The sequence below is a fragment of the Marmota marmota genome, unplaced genomic scaffold (assembly GCF_001458135.2).
Source record: "Marmota marmota marmota unplaced genomic scaffold, marMar, whole genome shotgun sequence".
NCBI classification, from domain to species: Eukaryota; Metazoa; Chordata; class Mammalia; order Rodentia; family Sciuridae; genus Marmota; species Marmota marmota.
In genome coordinates this window covers 17,581,072-17,605,229 of record NW_026000241.1, presented here as the reverse complement: position 1 = coordinate 17,605,229, position 24,158 = coordinate 17,581,072, and the positions used below count along the sequence as shown (strand labels likewise).

General features: G+C 36.9%; 1 protein-coding gene across 50 annotated transcripts in view; it reads left to right on the top strand.

Moving 5' to 3' along the window:
• The window catches only part of Arpp21 (cAMP regulated phosphoprotein 21), a 148,183-nt gene that overhangs the window by 26,306 nt on the left and 97,719 nt on the right, over positions 1–24,158 (top strand). For 18 of the 50 annotated variants that reach the window (XM_048795149.1, XM_048795157.1, XM_048795180.1 and 15 more), the window contains exons 2-6: positions 15,640–15,816; positions 17,511–17,677; positions 18,640–18,681; positions 19,463–19,552; positions 23,588–23,732. In XM_048795149.1, coding sequence (XP_048651106.1) covers positions 17,549–17,677; positions 18,640–18,681; positions 19,463–19,552; positions 23,588–23,732 — 406 coding nt within the window. In that variant the 5' untranslated portion in view covers positions 15,640–15,816; positions 17,511–17,548. Of the gene's footprint in view, positions 1–13,703; positions 14,216–15,344; positions 15,555–15,639; positions 15,817–15,883; positions 17,040–17,136; positions 17,346–17,510; positions 17,678–18,639; positions 18,682–19,462; positions 19,553–19,755; positions 19,813–23,587; positions 23,733–24,158 lie in introns of those variants that run through there. The other 32 variants (XR_007344345.1, XR_007344344.1, XR_007344342.1 and 29 more) reach the window with 25 other exon arrangements.

Sequence of the window (24,158 nt, the reverse complement as noted above, 5' to 3'; positions counted from 1 at the left end):
GAGACAGAGCCGGAAGGGTGTGCTCTCAGAGCGGGGTGAGATTTCACAATGCTTGAAGTCAGGAATGTCTCTTAATAGCACTGACGTGACTGCAGTTGAAGTTGTCAGAGCCCTGATTCTGGGAAGTAGCATGCCCACCCCCACAGTCCTTCGGAGCAGTGCCTCTGCTCACATTTCCACTGTCCTGGCTTGGCTATGGGAACTGGATTTGAACTTGGACTGTGTGCTGATGTCTGAGGCTATCTCAGTGTCCCATGGCATCCACAAAGGCTATGTCCCAAGTCACAGATCAATAAAGGTGCTGGGCATCTAAGGTGCTCGCTTCAGTTTATAATTTTGCTGTATAATTGGGGAGTCTCCTCTGGAACTTGGTGAGCATGAAAGTCATCTGACCAGCCTCTTAGGGTCTTGGCAATTTGGGGGGTCCCAGTAAAAAGCCTAAATCAAAATTTCTGTTTAGGAAAGAAGTATCTGAGGGAAATTGTAAATGTCTAACGCAGTGTTTGGGATCTAACTAGAATCTTGATAGTTGAATATCTAAACAACTTCTGACTCCCTACAATTCAGGTCCACTGATGGCTCTGTCAAAGCCCTGTTAGACCATGTCTGTCCTCAGTGTGAAAGGCCCTGGCATGCCTTGGAGTGAATCAGCAGTCCACTTCACCCTTGTGGAATGAGCAGGACTTTGTTGGTTGTTTGGCTCTGGAGCAGGTGGTGGTGGGGGTTGCGGCTGTTGCATTTCCTCTTTGAGGTGGGGGCTCAGCTGTTTCCTTGGTCATGCGCCCTTAGTAAGTGGCTGGAGGAGGCAGGAGGCCAAGAATACAGCTGAGACTTGAGCTTCAGCCAAATCCCAGCAGCTGCTACTCTGTTCTCAGAGCTGGAACAGACTCCAGGCTGCTATGTGGCCTGATCTGGCATTTGGGGAGGGGCCTCAGAGGAGTGTCACTTGCATATTCTGAGTGACATAACGCACCTGCTATTTTTTTTTTTTTGTGTGTGTGTGTGTAGCCTCACTTGAGTGACACTTCTCTGACATTCAAATTATTTGAAAAATTTTGGATTGCTGAAAATAACAAAAACTTTCACTCCTTTGAAGTGGTTGAATTTGTATGTCTTAAAGGGATTCTTTTTTAAAGTAAATCTTAGGTTATATCTGAACTCAGAATGTATAAGTTTTTTTTTAATATGTTTTAGTTGTAGATGGATATAATACCTTTATTTTATTTATTTATTTTATGTGGTGCTGAGGATTGAACCCAATGTCTCACACGTGCTAGGCAAGCACTCTACAGCCCCAGGCCCCATAGTGTATAAGTTTAACATAAACATGACTTAGTTTACATTTGTCTGTCCACATATGCATGAAAGCAGCTGGGAAAAATATTGGACTAGCAGTAGGAAGAACAGAATCCAAGTTTTTGTGTGACTTATGCATATAGATATGTCATTTTGGACAATGCATTGCCTTTAGCTTAAGTGTGTGTGTGTGTGTGTGTGTGTGTGTGTGTGAGTGTGTGTGTGTTTCATGATGCTGGGGATTGAACCCAGGGCCTTGTGCATGCAAGGCAAGCACTGTACCAACTGAGTATATCCCCAGCCCTGAAGCTTGTTTTTAAAAATGTGTTAATGATATTATAAATCTCTCAGATCAGATTAGGCGGATTTATATTCTGAAGTTAAAAAATTGAAGAGGGAAATTATGAACTCTATAAATACCTACACAATCAAAGTGTTCACTTAGACACACATCTGCATATCGATTTCTACATAGCGAAAGGTAATGACTTTTAAAATGACTCACCATAGAGTTGCTTTATATAATATAAACAAATCCATTTGAAGATAAGAGATTATATCAGGCATTTGGGATTTAGCTATTTCCTTTATTGGAGAAACAAGAAAAAAAATGTTCTGGGTAAATACCACACAAGTTCATGAAAGGATCCTACCATTTAAAAGCTCTGGGCTGCTGAAAAGCTACTTAATGAACTACTCAATTCTTGATGAACCTATGCATGCCTCCATGAGTCTCCTAAAGGGTACATGCAGAATATATGAAGGCATGAAGTTTATCCTATTCATTAATAGTTTTGGAGGAAAAATGATAGGATGCATGTGTTATGTTTTCTAAAATAACCAGGTCATTGCTTATGGGGAGATGGTGCAACTGGTCTTTTCCTTTCTCCTCAGACCCTTAACTCCAACCTCTCTACTCAAGGAACAGTGGCTACAAGCAGGAGCTGATTAAAAGTGACAAACCTATTTGGGGCTTCTCAGTAAAGTAGATTAATATACAATATATATGAAGAATGCCACAAAAGATTACAGTTGTCACTTACCTACTGTTCCCTGTATTCAAACAGAGGGAATTTAATTTCTTTTTAACTAAGTCCCCACCACCCCACAGAACTGTTAATTTTATCTGAAAAGTTCTTTGATAGTTCTGTACAGAGAAAAGTAAGCTTAAAAAAATATTCAAGTCAGTGGTTCCATCCTTGAATTATCAAGAAATTTTAGCCCAGTCATACCTGCAATTATTCTTGACTTCGTTGTTAATGAATTTGAGTTGTTTTGATTTTGGTATTTAGTCCAAGCACAGAGCATATTTTATGAGAATTTAAATGTTTATTTAATTAGTCTTGAGGTTCTTTTGGCATTTTATTAAATTATGTAGTTTGTGTGTAGTGTTATTTTCCCTTTGTTTTGTCTTTGACATTTAGTTAAAATATGCCTTTTCACAGACTAAATTCCTTTCACTGTACATTTGATTAAATGTGATTATTCTTTTTTTAATTGATTTTATTTTTTAAACACATGACAGCAGAATGCATTACAATTCTTATTACACATATAGAGCACAATTTTTCATATCTCTGTATATAAAGTATGTTCACACCAATTTGTGTCTTCATATATGTACTTTGGATAATGATGTCCATCACATTCCACCATCATTGCTAAACCTTTCCCTCCCACTCCAATGCCCTATCTAGAGTTCATCTATTCCTCCCATGCTCCTCCTCCCTACCCCACTATGAGTCAGTCACTTTATATCAGAGAAAACATTTGGCATTTGTTTTTTGGGGATAGGCTAACTTCACTTAGCATTACTGATAGTTTTATTAACAAATTTTTTCATTGTCTTTACTTTCTTATTTTCTGATGAAATGAGTAATTACACTGCAACCATGAACATGCGCCACTGTGTGATTAACACTGCAAATAGGCATTTGAATTTTTTTTTCTATTTTTAATTATTTTATGGCTATAAAGGTAAGGCATTTCATTTGAAAAGCCTTGAATATACCTGTGACCTCAACTCTCTCTGGTGAATCCCTTGACCTGATTTGCCTCTGATATCACTTTGTTATTTACCCTCAGGCATGTTGTGATTGTCACCCTCCTTCCTTCCAGAAGTATATGGAGGAATGTAGCTCAGTGGTAAAAGCCATGCTTAGTATGTGCGAGGCTCTGGTTTCAGACCTCAGCACCACCAACAACAAAAAACTGTGTATGGATGAAGTTGAAGTTTCGGAATCAGTCTGTCAGAATTTGAACTCTGCTCTCATCCCTTCTTAGAATTAAAGTTTGATATGATACTTAATGTCTCTATGACTTACCTTCTTCCACTCTAAAACTGGATTATTTTACACTCTATTTATATTTGCATTTAACTTTGTTTTTATGTGAAACCTCAAATTGTATCAGAGTAAAGTTATCTTTATTTACCAATGTCATTTATGGCAGTGATAATGATAATGATGGTTGGTAACTAATTGTTAGTTTGGAAATGAGATCACAGTGTTTTAAATTCTGATTAGGCACCATAATCTCATGACTGGTTAAATTTATCTATTAATTCATTAAGTAAGTAATTTTTCAAAGAATTACCAAAAATTAGACACTTTATTTGGTGTTTTAGTACACTAAAAACTTGTTTTTAAACAGCTTCTGTGAGAAAAGCATAAATAATTTTCACATTCTTTCTGAAGAAATGGCAATTTTTTTTTTTTAACAATGATCATTGAAAATTGGGCTCCATATATAGCTTTGCTCTCTTCTTTATGCCTTATGGAGAGGTGTTGAATTAAAAGAAGAGAAAAAGGCATGAAACATTCCTTCTTGCTAATTACAGGAATGTGTGATCTTTCTGAAATAGGACTATAAAGCATACCAATTTACAATTAAAAATTTGCAATAGTATGCATATAGCATATAGCATCACTCCAAAATAATGTACTTTGAAAGTCAGTAGTGGGGCAGACTTTTGGACAACATGTACAATCTTGAAGAGATACTGATTTTCAAAGGAAGATCTTCATAGCCTGGGATCCTACCAGCTTAGCAGTTGGGTAGAAGTAATGGTGACTTGATCTTGTCTGTCAAGTTGAACATCATCTGCAGCACTTCCTTTCTGAAAAAACAAACAAAAACAACAAAAAGGAACTCATCAACTCCTCAAGTCAATTGGTCAAAAGGAAAACACAAATTTCCTTCCCAAGAGATGGACATTTTCCTTCTCTCAGAAAACTTTGCTACTTTTCATTGCAAGGCATCTCTGATTTTATTTTTGAAAGAAAGCTATATTAATAAATATTATATTTATTGTATCACATATATATACAACATCTATATAACTATACATTTATATATACATTTCTATGTGTATGTATGCATAGGAACTTGTTTGTGAAAAAAGTTTATATTAAGATGTCTAGAGACTACATAGGCCATGGTGATGAATAGGATATCAATTGCTTATTATTGCCAGCTAGAAAATAAACTTTTGTTCCAGTATTTATTTTAAGAAACGGCCGGTCCTGCAATTATCTTTCAAAAGCTGCTAGAGACATGCCTAAAAAGTTCAATTACGTTTTCAGCACATAAAACAGAAACAAAAAACCCCTAGAAGTATATTTCAACTTTATTTGCATAGGTAACCTTGGGGAAAGAAAGAAAATATTGCACCATAATACCTTATAAGAAGATGTTTCCTAAATTTTCTAGCCAATTTCTAATCATGTTGCCATGTCACAAAGTCTGCAAGAAAACCCAGGCCACTCAACCAGCTATTTGAAGAAAACAAACAGGTCCTAAGGTAGATTTTGTTTAAATCAGAGCATTTTTTTAAAGGAAATATGTTCCAAAATTGGCTTAATAAACCCACACATGAGTGCCAGAGCAAGTCCATCTAACTTGATGGACAGCATTTATTTTCACTTTTGTAGGTAGCCTTAAGCTTGCCATCTTGGGGAGCCCAATAGATTGCTGGTAGACCCCATTGCTGGTATGTTCTGTGGGCTGGCTACTCTTCCCTTCACTCCTGCCAGGGTCTCTGAAGTTTAGAGCAATCTTGACCTGATCTGAACATGACATTTCTGGTCATGTTCAAGCCCCAGAAGAGTAATCAGGCCACAGAGAGCCAGCACTTCCAGAATCGAAAATAGAACCTTCTAGGCTGTACAGATAGTTATGGACCACACAAGATTTCAGATACCTGGGATCCCACATTAGTACATTTGCAAATAGCCCACATTCAGATGACACAAAGTATAAACACACATACAAACATTTAAAATTAGGATACCAATAATGCCTTGTAAGGCTAAAAGTTGTCTTTTGTGTAAACATGAATAGAATTATTTGGAACTTTTAGATCCAAATCACTCCTCTTGTCATCATGCAGATAACTTCTGTGAGGCTGCATATCTTATTGAGTTCTTATCTTCTTTATATCTTCTTCTCTTTTTAGTGAAATAAAAAAAAATTGTTCAAATCACAGAGCACAGTTTCCTATACACCATTTTATCATTAATATAGGACAATGCTATTTCCATTATACCTTTTATCTATAATCATAAAATCTCTCTGCTAGGTACTAGTAAAAAGTCCTGAATGACTTGTTGTTTTCATAGTTTTATATCTATTTGTGAGAAATAAATTTTATTACAGGTTTCATCACAAATTGCTCCCAATACTTCATATTCCATTTTTATATATTACTTTTGCAAGAGAGTTCCTCCTTCTTTCATTGGTTCGTTCCTTCCTCTCCTCTGTCCTTTTTTATCATTATAAGTAGAGAATAATTATGAATTTTAATCATCATATAAATTTTCTTCACAATTAGGCTTTGGGCTTTGTATTAAGGATTCTATATCCAATAAACAAAAAAAGATTCTGCTTTGGAAAACGCCTTGCTATATATTATGAATGTAACTACTGAATTCTCCTTTCTTATCTATATTTAAAATCTTGAAGGCTTTACAAATAAGCCATTAGCTCAAAAGCTGAGTATTGTAAATCACATAAGATTGACAGATATTTCATTTCTATGATATATCAAATCATAAATTTAATTCTTTGCTAGATAATCTCACCCTGGAATTTTCCTTATCTATAACCTGGGTACACACTCCTGCAAACTTTGAACAACTACACTTTCTAATGTTTCTGTTCTTTGGTGTAATAACAGATATTCGATCTCAATTCTAGAGATCAGATTGTCTCCTTGGTTGCAGGGATACCATAGCACATGTGCTTTTTAAGAGCAAGGCTGCACATTAGAAAAATCGAAGTGGTTGATTTAGCTTCCTGTGTTTTTTTTTCCCCCGGAAATGTCAGTCTGCATTGGGTTCATCAGGAGTTTTCTTCTATTGAAGTCTCTGAAAAGTAAGTGAACTTCAAAATTCTTTTGTCTTTTCATGTCACCTGTGTACAAAACCAAGAGCCCTTTCTAAGCTCTTATCTTAGACATTATAAATCCATGAATTAAAGCCCCAAATCTTCAAGTTCATCATCAGGCATCCATGGGGAATTTCTGAACACAACTGTTTTCCTTCAGTGGTCATGGGACTATACACCTAAGTCCAGACTTGACCTTGTGCTTTCTGATGTCAGCTGTACTTTTTGCCAGTTCCTTCATTTAGAATGGTAGGAGAACTTGTTTTCCCTCACTTCTTTTCAAAACTCACAGAATTTATAGCAGCTATTCTTTCTGGTGGGGGGTTGGGGGGTGGGAGGCACTGGGGATTGAACCCAGAAGAGTTTGACTACTGAGCAATATCTCCAGCTCTTTTTGAGACAGGACCTCATTAAGTTACTGAGGTTGGTTTTGAACTTGAGATCCTCCTGCCTCAATCTCTGAGTAGCTGGTATTACGGGTGTGTACCACCACACCCTGCAAGCTGTTATAAGATGTGAATGGTTGGCATTAATTAGTTTATAATAAGGGAACTTCAGAAAGCAAACACCATTTTCCTTAATTCCACTTTTTCAAGATTAAAAAACTGGTTGGAAAGTTTGCAGAGAGGAGAGTTCATCAGGCAGATGACATTCACTGGCAATGCTTTTTAATTTTGAATGTAACTACCTCCTTCATTGTCCCTTTAAGCAAGAATGTATTAATTTAAAAAATACATAAAGTCAGATATAGGGCAGGGAGGGAATGAAATCTTTTTGCTCAATCATCTGTTTCAGACAGAGTGGGCATATGATTACAATTCTGACATTGAAGGCATCAGGTGGACCAACTTCAATCTATAGCCTTTTAACCACATATTTTCTGTAAGTAACTATCCAAACAGGGCATCTGTGAGGTCCAATCAGCATGGCCACAGATGACTTCAGAGCCCAAGGACTGCCCAACACAAACAGATGTACACCAGGTCAGATGTTTTCAGTAGGAAATTATCTTCTGGCCAAATCATGGGCATACTAGAAAAACATAGATTCTTCTCCAAATGTGTTTTGAGGTTGTTGAAATGCTTTTCTTTTTGTTCTCTGAGTAAACTGGTGTAGACTTGAGTTCCTGTTCTGTGTGAAGCGGCATACACATACCCTGCTGTCCAGGGAACTTAATCTAGTGCTGACATGCATCATCTGGAAGATTCCTTTAGAATGCTTATATTTAAACTTGACCCAAACCCTCCATATTTGGAACTAAAAGCTTTAGAGACAGTCTTCTGTGAATTTGGTTTCTGTTTTATTCTACTAGAGTCTCTGTAAGTCTTCTCTCCAAAGGTGCATGGCTCCTTTCACATCCCAGCTGCTTGCCTTGTCTTCCAGGAAAGGAGGCATTCAATGGGATACTGATGCCACCCTTCCTTAAACACTTGAGGTCCTGAACTAGACCCTTTCCTCCTTTGCACCCTTTCTGAGTTCTGAGGTAGATGTGTTGTTACTCACTTGCATCTACCTTTTTTTTTTTTTTTTTTTTTTTNCTGACCTCACTCTTGCAGTCTTCCCGCCTCAGCCTCCCAAGTCACTGGGATTACAAGCATGTGCCATCAGCCTGGCTTCAGCTCTCTTTTCAATGGCTAGGCTCCTCACAGAGCTTAGTCAGACGAAAGCATTTTGAGATCCATGCAAACAGAGCATGTCATGATTTTGCCATTGGGTCAGTTTTGGTGGCTATTGGTTAAATTTAAGGGAAATTTTAATCCTTGCCACGTGGGTTAATAAGTCTCAAAGTGATCAGATGTCTGGCTTTTAGATGCAGGAAGCAAAAGCATAGCGAAGTCACCCAGCCATCACTGACTGGTGTCCAGGTACAGTATGGCTCCTCCTTTCATTCACTTAGCCAAGAAATCCTACTGTGTGCCAGGCACAGTTCTCAGTGATTAACACAGAGTTAGACAAAACAGGCAGAAAATCCACATGATTGTGTGGCTTACATAATAGTAGCGAGAGGGTGTTTTTCACTACTTAAAATTTGTTACTTTGTTAAAGAGTGACTCATCTGCCTTGCTGAGCCCTAAGGGGATCCAGTGATTGAAGGAGCCATCAGCCAGCTGACTTAACACTCAAGAGACAGGGCATGCAGGCAGCTTTTTGCATTCCTCACCATAGGCTAGTGACAAATGAATGCAGTTGATGTGGGCGATAAAACGTAATAACTATGTAAAGCATTCGGTCCAAAATTTCCCATGTAGTAAGCACTCAATAAAAGGTGGTTGTTGCTTTATTAGTGTGGTTGCTGGATTTTGTAGAAAGAGCTTCCTATCTAGATGTTAACACAAAATTATAGCCTCGAGCTACCGGATGTAACTAGAAGCTGTCTCTGAGTTTGTCTGGCATTCCACTTGCTCTGCTTGGGATGGCAGCAGACATCCATTTCTGTTAACCACGCTCTGCCCTCACTCTCCTTCTCTTTGGGGAGTAGAGCACACCTCCTACATCATTCTTCTCCAATCACAGATCCCTCCACCTCCATTTTGCTTTTTTATTTTGGGGAAGTGCCTTTCCACATCTTTGGTCCTTGGGAAAAATCCTTTTATTATTTTTGCTGTGGAGGAGGAACACAAACAATTCAAACTTCTATGCTGATTCCTTCAGAGTAGGTATAATAATGATGAATTTGTTAATAGTCATTCTGACAAGGCAACTGGAAGACATGACACTTGCATTTATGGTACCAAAAACAGATAGGTATCAGGATATACATAGGATGATATAGGGAAAACAGAAACCTTATGGGAAACCTCAGATTTCCCCTAATTTATATATAGGAAAAAAATGACATTCATGGCCGTTTCAAAAGTCCCATAAAATAGCAATTCATCAGTTTTTCTTGACTTTTATTCATTTTATCTAAATGCCTGTTCCTTTCTTCTTTTCTATGAAGAAGGTTTTAATAACTCAAACACTTAGCTCCCACTCTGGCTCCTATGACTGCATCACATTTGCTAAGTTTCATTGTTTTGAAATGACAGATGCCTTTTTTTACTTCTTGTAGGAATGAAGGAGAAAAGAGTTCCTGTCAGACATCCTGATTATTTTTAAAATTAATATTTCTCCTCCCTCTTAAAAATGCCTCTCCCCTTCGTGATGAATTTTATATTTTTGAACCCTTTAAACCAGAAAGGAAGACATGAATTTTGTGATTAATCTTTGTTCTATCCCAAGATATATCCAATGTGAAGAATTGAGAAAAAATGGATTATTTTCTTGGCATCCAGATAAAAAGAAAAAATTTAAAAATTGCATTGAAATGAATTGAACTGAACTTAAAATGCAAAAGTTTCTAGGGTCTACAAATCCAGCAAGAGTATCATTTCAGGGAATCATTGCCTCTTCCCGTCTACAATTGTGCTGCTTGGTGTAGGAGATAACAGGTCAGTGAAATTGAGAGAAATAATCCAGAGTAAGTGTATGTAACTTGATGGCATTCCTGTAAGGTCTAACTATTAAAGGACGTTTTTGTTTTAGCAAAGTCATATGGCATTGTCTACAAGATCCCAGCTGCATTTGTAAATTCTTGGGAAATTTGGTTTAGTTACAATTAGGATGACAAGGGCTATTGTTTACCTCCAAGATCCTGCTTTTTTTTTTCCCTTAAAGATTAGGGAGATGCTCACTTCTCAGCATTACATGTGATCTGTCACTAATATAGATTCTAATGAATTATTTCATATTAAAAACTGAACATGGCTTTCTACAAAACCTGAGTATGGTCTATCTGGGAATCATGTAGCTATGTAGTTTTCTGTGTGGCCTCTGGACAGATAGGCACTATGAGCTCTGGGTGTAGAAAGAGGAAGTTGGGCAGATAGCAGACATTTTTAGGGCATTCTGACAGCTATGGTGTGTGGGTTTTCAGGATTTTCAGAGACGGACTGAGCAAATGTCTGGAGACCCAAATATGTCCATGAAATTTTGGGGATAAAAATAGGGAAGAAACACACATGCTATTATTAAAAGATATGCTCATATCTGTTTCTGTTCTGTGTTTGTGAGCTGATTCTCAGGGAAAGAAGATAGTGATCGGGTGAAAATAAATGTGTGGATCTCTCTTGCAACATCTTGAAAATTAATTGTTTCTAGTAGGAAAATATGGTCTAGATTACTAGTAGAGGCATCATTAAAGGATAAGAATTTGTGAAAAGAGCTCTGACCTTCAATCAAAATGATTGTGTTTTTGACCCAAATCTGCCACTATAGGTGGTGGATCTTGTCCAAATCACTGTATTTGATGTCAGCTACACTAGCTGGTCTGAAGGTTCTTTGTACCTCTGTGGTTCTGTGTGTACTTTCACTCTTTTTTAAAGTTCATACCTGGTCAGAGGTTGATGACAACACCCCACATTTGGATAGATCATGGCTGGACTTTAATAGAGTGAGGATGGAAATGTAAAGTAGTGTTAGAATGCATGGATTATGAAAGTTGAGGCCATTTGAAAATCCTTGGACAAGTACCAGTGGTTATTAAGTCAAACTAAAATCAGCATCAGCCTCAGTGCAGTCAGAGATAGTTAGGGCTTACTTTATAATATGGCATTAGGAGACCATTGACCCCAGTCTCTGTGTCTTTGACTTTGGTCATTTTTTTTGTTTGCAATAAAAAAATATACCAAAAGATGGGCAAGTCATTCATATGCTACCAATCAGGTGCTCCATTCCATCTAGCTATCTTGCCCAGATTAATGATAGCCTGATATTTGCACTGCCTTCAACTATGTCAAGAGTAGGCTATGGACAAACAATGTATAGAGTTGATAGTGTTTATTACCCTCTTTTGGTGAGGCACATTGGCCCCATGTGCATTGACTCCAATTGAGGTGCAAATGTTCTCTGAACATTTTATTTCCCCTACCTAATCTGTTTGATCTTGTGGGGTCCACATTATATGGATAATTAGCAAAGCTTATTTATCAAAGACAAGGCTGCTAAGAAGATGATATAACTTATTGGGTACCTGTACAGTCAAGTACTAACCAGGGCATAGAACTAGTTTGTATATGTATGTGTCATCCATATATCAGAGGAAATTTTGTAAAGCAGAATACCACTTTTCCCTCTTGTACTATCATTTGTTGGCCTTGATCTTTTGGAGCATATATTGATTTGTTTATTTTTTATTCATGTCATATTTGGAAGAAAGAAAAAAATTTCAAAGGGAAATTGTGTTATTTGACCTGAATATCATGTCTTACTGTAGAATATCTTTGTACTTGTTACAAAAATGAAGAAATGAAACACTGGCACATGACCTTTTTGCTTTAGATGTTTTCATTGACATTAGACTTGTTTAGTTTTGAAGCATTCATATTATCATGAAACTGCTGTTTTGTACAAAGCTTTGGCATTCATTCTTGTCATTGTTATAATCCAGCTAAATATTGACCTGTGTGATTTTTCTATTCAGGTTTATTACAATGAAAGAAAAAAAAGGTGAAATTCTACATATGAGCTACTTTATGTTTTTAAACTGCCCAATTCTTTGACTAAGCTTAAACAAGAATATTTATGTAATATATTTAAGTCCCCTAAAATCTTATGCTAACATTCTTTTTTTTTTTTTTTTTTGAGTACTGGGGACAGAACTCAAAGCCTTGTGCATGCTAAGTAAGTAAGCACCCTACCACTGAGCTACACGCCCAGCCCAAATTTGTTTTCTTAAATGAAGAATTGATTTTTTAATTTTTCTTCTGGGTTCTTCTTCCAAAATGGTGTTCTGATTATTTTATTATTTGCATGATGACTCAAGAATCTTATGGAATATTTGTGTATTTGTTTGACCCAAAAGAGTTTAATTTAAAGATACAGTTCATGGTTGAGTGTTTTTCATGCATGTATTGAAAGATAAAATTTTCTTTAGGAAATCAATTTATGTGAAAATTTCTTCTTAATGTTTTTGGACACCTTACTAAGATATGATCAATGTATACTCATTGTTGCTTTCATTTCTGAAAGGTTTACATTCCAATATCTTCTCTTTAAATTTAACTTTACAGGTTGAAAATTCTTTTTACAATGTTAGCAGAGTAACTGTTTTGAGAATGGGTACTATTCTGGTTTATACAGTTCTGCAGTGTTTATGTATTTTATGTGAAAAATTGAAAACTGTCTACTGTAACTGTGATATGCAAGTGGTTTTCATTTGTATAACTGTGACCTGCTAAAAAAAGATGAAAATATAACTATAAGAGAAACATTTCAATTGTCCATATAAGTAGATCTGACTGTGTGGTTTTGTTATAAAGTATCTATTCTGATCTGGGATGAGATTAGTCATCTCTGGGTTAAGTTTTAATGTAAGTACTGTGTAGAAAGTAACTAATGAATTGACTCTCACAACTTGCAAATAGAATTCAGCCTAAATTTCCGGTTTAGATACACCCTGAGAACTAAATCCCTGCTGGAATTTGAATCAAATCCTGATCTTGCTTTGCCTACACGGCAGCACACTGATTAACATATGATACATGCACGAAAGTAGGACACAGTTTGTTGGTGGTAAAGACAGAATATTTGGTGCTTTGTACTGGGTCTTCCTCCTCTTTCCCTCTTTATCTTATCCCCACAATCCTAATTGTTGTGATCTTCAAATCTAAAGTAAGCTAAGGAAATAAAAACAGCATAAATATAATATGGAATTATTGTCTTCATTGTAAATAGCAACTAGCATTTTTGATCAATTTCCTATGGACCGTTTTTGGCCTCTATCAAATAATAACCCCCAAATTATGGTTAAAATTACATTGATATTGATGAGAACTACACTAACTTTTATTTTGTGTATTTATTTGTATATCAGCTCCTCCCCTTTCCATCCTTCCAACTCTAAAAATTAAAATTTGGTCAGAGTATCTATTAACAAAATGTTGCAGAAACATATTTATTAAATATAGTTCGGGTCCTTTGTGCAAATGAGAGAACGTGGAACAAATGGAGATTAAATGGCTGTGGAAGGGTGGGGCTAGTTTGGGGAACAGAATGCTGGAGTAGGGCTGGTTTCCTGGCACTGCTTTCTTAGCAAAGAGAACAATTTTAATCAGTTACAAAAATATTTGTGATCCATATGTTCCTCTCTGCTCACTCCCATATGCCCATATTCTCTTTTATCTCGGTAGATGATGACTTTATGATTCAGGCATGCAAGAATAATACCTCGCTGACTTTAGAGCTCAGTGCTATTTCAAAACCCTGTTCTGGTAATTACGCACACATATATACCCAGTCTGTTAGCGCTTGGAGTTAGTTATGTGAATATCAGTTTGTTCTTTCTTTGTGGAGAGAATTATATCTTGCATCCTCCTACTGAAGCTGGAATCATGTATCTAAGGCTCAGATTTCAAACTGCATTGCCCTTCACCTGCTGGATTAAATGCCACTGTACAAATATGACAGTCAGAAAGAGAAGGCAAAGGGGTTGGCGATGACTGTTGATAACTTCATTCGACTTGGGAAAAGGAAAACAGAATCCAAAAAGCATTTGGTAATTCCACTGATTGCTGATGTTTCTTCTAAGAAAAATTAGGTGATGGGTGTGTTAGTTAATAGATCCAGATTTTAAGACACGGTGACTTCTATTTAATATTGAGTGTCAGTTATAGTATTCAGCTGGTCAAAATTGAAACATTCAAATTACTGTTGACTAGCAATCCATTTTGTTCTAACTGCATGTTTACTTATCTTTCAATAGCTATATGATATCCAAGAACAAAAGATGCATGTTTTAAAGACAAATTACCCATCTTGATAAAGCATAAATAAATCCAGAAATTATTGCCTTTATAAGTGATTGTATTTTCAACAGTTGTTTTCTTCTTGCACAATAATTGGCTTCATAACCCAGAGTGTTGTTAGAACAGTCACAGTGAAGTCCTGTGAGGAACCAGCCATGCTCATTTAAACTGGTGGAGGGTGGATGGCAAGGGGGGCAGTTAGGGTTTTCACAGACGGGCATAAGTTGGAAGAGGTGTGCCTGCTGTTGTCAGTTAGCAGGTGTGTACAAGTAGTTTTACAGCAAGAGGAAAGAGATAGGGCTTGGTTTTGGCAAACATTATTAGGAGCCCATTTCTATGTTTGCATTCAAGCTGTCTTTGCCGTTGCTCCTGTAGGAGTTGTGAGCAAAAGAAAGTGCACATTATAGCATGTATTGTTTTCAACAGATTTGGAGTTTGCAAATCTTTGAATCCTTCTGACAGTGTTTCTTCGCTGTCAAACAGAATGCCCAGCTGGTAGAGCAATCCTAATGGGGAGGGAGGAGTGTGGATAGACTCTTCACCACGCAACAGGGATATCAGGAATTCTTCTCGAACTGTAGGTGGAGTAAAAAGAGCTCTCTTAGCCATGCCCATTAGGAAAGTTTTCTTTATTTCCTAACTTTAAAAAAAAACAACAACAAACTTTATAGACAACGCTTCATTAAATCAGAAACTTTAAATTTGCTTCACTAAGGTAACTTTCACAAAGAGTCACAGAAACAGAATTAAAGTATATCATATTAATCTATAATTAAGACAAAGACTTGGGTTAAAAAAGGAGGCAAGGCTGTTGCTCATAGGTGATTTGGGTTCTCATTGAGGCAAACACACAAGCTTGTTTTTTTTTATTTTTTTTTAACACAAAGTGCGAGATTTCACTAAAAAAGGTTAAAATTGAAGTGAGTAATCTTCAGTGCATAATGCAATTGTTAATTTTAGCTCCTTGCGTGGGTGCCGCTCTGACTTGAACAGCCGGCTGTAGCCTTCATTAGAGAAGAAGCAGGCAGCTTGAGACAGGTGGAGCTGGATCAAGCTGTGAACGTGATTTGCTGGAAGCTGGTCATTAGTGTTAGAAAACCAGTCTTATTTATTTTGTCCTTCACCCTACCATGATTATTGCAGTTATTATTATTTACTTTTCGTCTTTTTTCAGGTTGACGATGATGCGTCAAACTGTGTAAGGGAACCGCATGGAGATGGGCATTCTGAACTGTTAATGGGGACATGGGACGCCAGTTGCCTCTGATTACTTGTGTGGATTTTCCCGGTGTAGAACGACAGAAGCCGCTAGTAAGTCACCAAGACCTACAGCAGGAATTCTGCGTGAAAGGTAAAGGTCCTCTCTGACTGTCACCTCATCTGTATTTTACTATTATGACACCAATGTGCCTGTTCGTGTGGAACATTTCACTGACTGTAACCAAGGTAGACGGGGATCCATATCAGAGGCTTGTTTGGCTTGCAGTTTGGAAAACTAGAGCTCAGTTTGTTCACTCCATTTTACATCTGGTCATGATCTGCTTTTTTACTGAAATGTTCTGATAAATGAGTTAAGGCAACCAAAGTTCTTTCTCCTCCCCCCTACTCAATACACTGAGAAACAAGCTGTTTGCTAGTGGGAAACAGAACTTTTAATTTGTTAACCACACATACTGAGTGCCAGTAGGATATGAGAAATCTGTCAGAATGCACCGGATCCTAAAACCTTCCCAAACTTGAAAGCATTGATCATTAGTCACTTAAAGACTTCAAAACACTGTCCTTTAGGAAAACTATTCCTTTTACATTCCCACAATCCTTTGCCAAAATGAGCCTGTGTATTTTAAAGATCATTACATCCCATCTGTTCTGTCATGATAGATTTTAGCAAATTTGCAATAGAAATTGCTGTGGTATAGATTTTTCTTATGCTTCCTATTTCCAGTTGGAAATGAAATCATTGAATTAGTAAATGGTAATTAAACACTCTCCAAGAAACATCCAATACTAATTATCACTGAACAGTCGTTACTTGGGAATTTTTATGAGAAAAAATAACTTTCTCAGTTATAGCCTCTTTCTCTCTCTTCACTTTTCCTTCCTCTTTTCCTACATCCTTCCTTCTTTTCTTTTCCTTTCTCATTGCTTAAAAAAATAAGGAGGAAGTAAGTGCTAAATTATTCATGAGCCTCCTGTGACAGCACATCAGAAGGGGAAGTGTCAGAGATTTTATGGAGGTAGGGAGGAAAAAAAATAATAACAGGCTTTAACTTTGAAAAGCCATTTCCAGTGTCTGTATACTAGACTCTTGTGAGCCTGGAGTAGCGGAGTTGAGTCGAGATAGCTTCATTAGAGCTGCCTGCCAGACTTCCTCTGCAGGATCTTGCAGCACCAGCAACTGACAGGAGCCTGGGAGAGGGCTTATGCTTTTAATAATGTAGCTGTCAGTTTGAAGGCTGGAAATATTGACCCTAAAAGGTTTATTGCCAAAATTGGATCCCATATTTATACTGAATTATTACCTCTTCAGTTGATTTTTGCCCCTTGTTGAATATACTATATTCTTTGTACTAGGTAAGTTGTGTCTGTGGTTGAAACTTGAAAATGATCTTGGAGTCATTGTAGAGATGCTACAGAACATCATTCCCACCTCTTGACCCAGAAGTTGAAGTTCAGCTATTCAAGAGTTAGAGAACTATTCTCATTTTCTTCCTCCACTTTGTAGCAGGGCATGGGCACTGGGAGTTGTGTGGGAGTTAATGTGTCTTCAGCTAAGCTTAGTGGATCTGTTTTGATGGCAAGGTATATCACAAGTGTGCTTGCGTGTGTGCAGAAGGGTGTGGATGGGGTGACCGCATCTGCCTCTTATGTATGCATTGGGTACTTGATTTCATCTCTTTTTATCCTCTTTTTCATATAAAATTGATGGGGATGCCTGAGTTGTTCATATGAATTTGAATACAAAGGGAGAAAAGAAATATGTCAACAATTAGAGTCAAAACTTTAGCTGCACTGATGATGTTTTCTGATATCTTAACCTCCTAGGGCATCAAACCTTGTTATTTTAATTTGCATCTGGGAGAATGTCTGAGCAAGGAGACCTGAACCAGGCGATAGTGGAGGAAGGGAGGACTGAGCAGGAGACAGCCGCTCCAGAGAATGGCATAGTGAAATCAGAAAGTCTGGATGAAGAAGAGAAATTGGAATTGCAGGTAAGCCTGGATAGACCCCCGATTCTCATACCACTGTGTGCTTTTTTCTCTTCCTTCTTTTCTAAAATACTTTGAAGATGTGTTTCTTCTTTTTTAAAAAGAGTTTGACAAGTTAAATGGTTAGGAAATATTTAATGCTAATCCTCTCCTTTCCCAATTATGAATAATTTTTTTTCTTGATTGAACTGTACTCTAAAATGTCTTTTGAAAGGAAAAATATCTAAGGAACATATTTAATTATCGAATTTGCACACATCATCCCAGGACCAGTTGCTAGACCACTTTGAGCGATACCTGCAGGGCCTCTCCAGAGGCACCTTTGGGCTGAGTTTTGAAAATGGGCTTGCAATTCTATGGAAAGATGAAGATTTGATGCACAGCTGACTGAGAAAAGTCAAAGACATAGCTCTGGTGACCTTTCATGGGCATGTTAAGGTTTAAATCTTTTTATCAAACAGAGTCAGAACACTATAGGGGAAGTATAAGACTGGCAGTGAGTAAAGGAAGTGGACAAGTGTTATAATTAAATACACTAAGATTTATAGGGGAAAGAGATTTGGTAGAGGGAATACAAAGGGTACTTAGAAATGGTGTGTAAGTATCAATTTCCTTTGAACTAAACTTTGAAAGTGTTAACTCTTTATGTACCAGTAGTTGGTAAAGTCTGAGATCACAAAATGGTCAAAAAACATCAAGGCTAGCTTTTCTCCTCTCTTGTATTATTTTTTTTTTCTGAAAAGAGGGATAACTGAAAGTTAACACTTTGGGGGAAGCTGGGAGCTAGGGCAGGGGTTCTCCCTGGTAATTGGAATGCCTGGTCAGTATTGTTAATTTCTCTACTATTTGGTAGTGATGCCTTTTCTTTTCTACTTTCTCATTCTTTCTCTCTCTCTCTCTCTCTCTCTTGCTTGTCTGTTCACTGTTCTTTTTCTTTTTTATTTCATTTTGTTTCTAACACACAGAGGCGGCTGGCAGCTCAGAATCAAGAGAGAAGAAAATCCAAGGTAGGGTTCTTGAGATTCTCGGTAGAGCCGTAGCGTGGATGTTGTATATTTCACATTGGGGATAAAGGATTTGCCAACAACTCAAGGCAGTTGTGTGCAGATGTGGTGGGTCGCAGAAGGGTCGGTGCTGTCTGCTTTTAATGGGATCATGTTCACAGGTCTCTTTCTTTCCTGCTCTGTATGCTTTTTTTTTTTTTTTCAGTTCCAGCATTTAGAGTTTGGATAACTGCAGATATATACATTTGATCCATTTTCACACTTGGAGATTTCATGGTGCTTTATAAAACACATAGTCTTTTGTTTTATTTTTATCTTAAATAAAATTTGGGGTAGATGATTTAGTCTCACCAACTGATTTCTGCCTTAAAATAAATAGGTACTGCTATTTAGTACACTTTATCATTTAATCATCTTCTCAGTCAAATCCCTCTGAGCATAATTTTAGTGGAAGTTGATTTTGTCAGCTATTTTTCTCTTAATATTTGTATGACATGGCAGCAATTCATTCTTCATGTGTTTCCAAAGTAATGGGCCCAGTTGGCTAAAATTGTTCCTTGCATACATCCACTCATCTTCTCCTCTATCTCCATCCCCATCAACAGAGAGGTCTGATGCTTTGCCCAGGTGTAGACAGTATTGAGCAACAGACTTAGAACTTGCTTTTTAAAATTTTGGAAAAGTCATGTGGACCTAGAGATGATTTGACAGCCTGAGCATGCTTTCTGTTTGTTTTCTTTATTTCTCCTTCTCTCCCTTTCTTCCCGCTCTCCCCATCCCCCAGTCAGGAGCAGGAAAAGGTAAACTGACTCGAAGTCTAGCCGTCTGTGAGGAGTCAACAGCCAGACCAGGAGCTGAAAGCCTTCAGGATCAGGTATAATCCCTGTCACTATCTTGAATTGCATGAGCTAGACCTGTCTCTGTGTGCATGATGATGAATTTGGCATTAAACAGTGTTTTGGGGGAGAAGAGTACACCTGAAGAAAGAAATACTTTTCTTGCTTCAACACCTGTTTATGAGACATTTTAAAATAGTTTAAAAGCTTATCACAGAGTATTACGTTTGTTTTTTTCCAGACTCTCTGAAAACTGCAAATGGAAAGGAATTCAAAAGAATTTAGATTAAAACTTAAATAAAAAAAGTAAGCACAGTAGTGCTGAATTTCCTCCAAGGCTCTCTCTTGATAAGGCTGAACCAAATATAGCCCTAAGTACCCTGTCTCCTTCCTTGTTGGAGATGTCTTACCTCTCATCTCCCCAAAAAGCACTTGCCTATAAGAAACACAACCGTTGGCTCGTATGACACTTGTGAAATAATGACTAAGGTGCATTGAACTTTGAAGACATACTTTACAGGCTTTGGTGGAGATTGCTCAATACTGCAAAAATTATCCAGAAACGAATCTGAGCTGATGGTGAATTTAAGTTAACATTATTAACATTTCGCTGCATCTCCTTACCTTTAGTTTTGCTCCTTACGGCAAGATTATTTGGCTCCAAAAATTTAAATTTCAACAAAACTCTTGTATGACAAAATGAAAAAGTTCACATCATATTTATTTTTGTTTGCCTTTAGGCAGCACATTAGCTTTTATAAAAATAGTCTTGCTGCTGAAATTTTGCTTATTTTTTAAGAGGCTGAGAGCAGTCAGGACAAAAGTTAAAATGATTTATCTGAGCCCAGGGGAGGGAAAATTGATTAAGATGTCATTATTTTTGTTTGGTTTTGTTTTGCTTTTCTCTCTTCATTTTAATTGAAATACTCTAAATTCTCTTCATGGTCATAGAGAGCATTGAGAGCACTTTCTTTAAAAGGACCAAAAATAAATTCCTTATAGACTTTTGTCCTAAGAGTATTTTTTTTTTCTAGCCTCATTTTCTTAACCTGCCACTCATGTCACAAGGCATGAACAGGCTATCATTCAGTGGCCATTACTATGTTTCCTACATCTGCTTTATTTAACTTGGGCTCTGAGAAATGTGTGGCTTTTCTTCAGCATTTTATTTGTGCTTCTATTTTTAATGGAGATTTGAAAGGGGGGAATAATGTGAATATCATGGCTTGTATTATTAAATGTTGATTGATGGCTTATAATGTACTGCACATGACATGTGTTAACTCTGCGGAATGACAGACCCTAGCAGAAGTAATGCTCCAGTTGTCTCCCACTCCTAGTGCCAGGCAGAGGAGGACAGCCTCTATAGACTCAATCTGCTTTTAGTCCCATTGGACAAAGCACAGGAAGACATTTTTTTTAAGACATCATCTGTATCATAGTGTCCAACCTGGACCTAAATCTAGTTTCTCCGTATGATTGGTGCAGAGAAATCAGATGCAAACGGTGCTTTGTTCCTGCTGGTTCCAAGCTCAGAAAACAAAGAGTAGCTTGTAGGAGAGAATTAGAGCCTGCAAGCTTTTCTTTAACTAGCTGGGAGTGGTGGGAACAGGGGGCTGATAGAAAATACCCAGACACACACATAAGCAAGTGGCCCTGCTACCTTTTTAGAGACTAAAGAAGCAGATCTTTGAGTTTATATGCAATGCCTTCATTAGATCTCACCGGCACTAGCAAAATGTGTGGACTGAACCCAGAGAACAGTGGCAGAAGTATACAGTATATGGATTGTATCGCTTCCCCAATGTTTGTATATTCACAGTATTTGGAAAACTGCCTTCATTTTCCTGTGTGGAAAAGACTCTCTTGCTACCTGTATTACTTGATCTCAGACCCATACCTGATGGTTCAGTCTGTCCTTAAGTTAAAGGAAGTTTGCTTTTCTAATGTTATACTATTTACCTATCAGTGTATTACTGCAACTTGAATCATTCTTTTACTGTTGTTGGATATAAACTTATCCTGTACCAATGTATTTATTAACACTTGTATTTTATTATTGAGTATATCAATAAAAATATTAAAAAATAACAGATTGTTTTTTACCAACTCTAAAGCACTTTTGTGTGTTCTTTCAACACCATAATGCGTATTTATGTATAGAAAAGTAGTTTTTTTTCTGAGTGTAGTATTTGTCAACACATGGTATCAGTTTGAACATATTTTTTTTTTGTAGTGAAAGTTTTTCTGTGCCTCTGCTCTTACATTTAAATTGTATTTCCATGCCTCTTTGATTGTAGATTCAAGCTTACAGAGGCTAAATGTTTCAGTTGGTTTTGAAGAAGTAATGAGACCATTTTCATGATCAGGGTGCCCAATCCACAGTTTCCCCCCCTTAATCAACTGGCAAATCGATTCTTCCCCGTCACAGCCCGCAGTCATGCCTTAGCCAGAAGTGTTCCAGTGTTTGCCTGAACAAGTAGAAGCAAATCATTACCCTGTAGTGTGCTTGAACCTTTGTCAATTAAGACATTTTTTCCCAAAATGTTGTTGTGAAAGGCACTATAATCAAATTACATTTCATTTTACATATTTCATGTACATCCAATTCCCCAGGATAAACATGTGGCAATCAAAGAAAAAAAAAACAGATGAGATAAATATTTATCAGGAGAGCATGTTTTATTTCCTCCTCTACGTTTTTTGTTTGTTTGTTTTTCCAAGCATGGTGACTTTGTTCTAGCCAGGCGTTCACAATGGAACCCCTCCCAACAAAAGAGATTTGGCTTCAGAGGACTTTTGTTTTATGCCTGTTAGGTTAGCCAGATTTGCCAAGAACCATTATGAATACCAGATTGGTCACAGTTTGAGGAGGTGCCGGCATCGATTTAGTCACATGTAAAGTGAGCATTAGCTTGCTTTTCCATGAGAGACACTATTAGTCACTGGGAATACATTTTCCCCCTACATCATAAATTTTAATGTCACTCCTGGGAAGAAAACTTCCCACCATGTGATCTCTTACATAAGAACAAATGGGCTTCGTGTTGGCTGCTTTGTCATAATTTTAATTATGACATAACTTTTTTCTAAAAAAAACTAATAAACATGATATGGCTCATTCTTCTTCAAAACAATGAACATACTATCAGACAAACCACTAGTGTTTGGGAATTAATGCAAAATGACCTGTTTTTCAGCACAAAATAAATACTAGAGAGAAGATCCAGCTCCCAAGCTGTAAAGGGTCAATTTTATATGAAGCAAGAGAGGGTTCGAGAGAATCTATTTATATTTTGGAAAGGATTAGTTGATACTAAAATGAAAAAAAAAAAACAATTAAGTATTTATATACAATTTATGAAAAAATGTAATTCTACTGGCTACATTTTCTAAAAGGCAATGCTTCTTGTAAATATATATCATAATGACTTATTGATGGCATTTATAAACAATCATGATAATCCATACCTGGGATTCCTGGTGTCATAAAGCTTGATTTATCATGGTAGGAGTAAATTATAAATTTAAAAGTAGGAGTATTGTAAATTGTAAAGTAGGAGTTTATTATAAATTGGCTATTGAGGGCTTTCTTTATGTCTGTTCTATCTGTAATAACAATTCGTAAAATCTGTCTGTCTATGTTTGTGCCAATTTCTCCTTATAAGGAGTTACAAAAGAACTATGGAAACCTTTTTTTTTTTTTTTTAAATACATGACAGTGGCTCTGATGCAAGCTGATGGATGAAGGAATTTTTCCTAGGGAGTTAAAAATAAGCCTGTAGAAAAAATAAGAGTTGTGATCTACAGGAATTTAACTTAGTTAAGGTTAATATTCATGAGGCAAAGTTTCAGTACTAGATGTTTCTCATGACCTCCCCTTGACTTCTAAAGTTCAATTCACCTTAAAGGGCAATTATTTTTCTGACAGGTTTAATTTTTACCATTTAAGAAAAAAAAAAAAGTCTGCACCTGGCTTTCATTTTTCTGTACTTAATAACCTCTATGCAAAATGGAAACCAGACAGAGATTATTAAATCTGGCCCTAAATTATTATATTTTCTCCCCAACAGGAATCAATTCATTTACAGCTTTCCAGTTTTCCCAGCCTGCAAGAGGACGATAAATCTAGGAAAGATGACTCTGAGAGAGAAAAAGAAAAGGATAAAAACAAAGATAAAACCTCTGAAAAACCCAAGATCAGAATGTTATCAAAAGGTGAATGTGAAAATGTTTCCTTAATTTCCTCAATTTGGGCACATATGTAGTTCTAGAAGTTGTTCTAGAGAGCACATGCATATTCACCACCTGACAGGCTCTGCATATGATTTTATATGTGTACGTATGTGTGCGTGTAAAAGATGTGAACTTGATTTCATTTCTGTTCATAGTCTATCATCTGTGTAGTTAGGATATTTTTGGATCACATAATTTTTTTGTATTCACATGTGAATCTCCTGTTTTCAATTGCAAGCTGTACAAAGGAGTAAATATAAATGTGCTCTTAAATTCAGATTGATTAGACCAGTTAACTTGGAGTGGTGAACAGCAATGATACCCAGTTTTCTATCTTAACCCTCATGTTTATCTTAAAAGGCAAATGGCAACCAGATTCTGTCAGTCAGTGAGGTAGTCTCCCAAGCA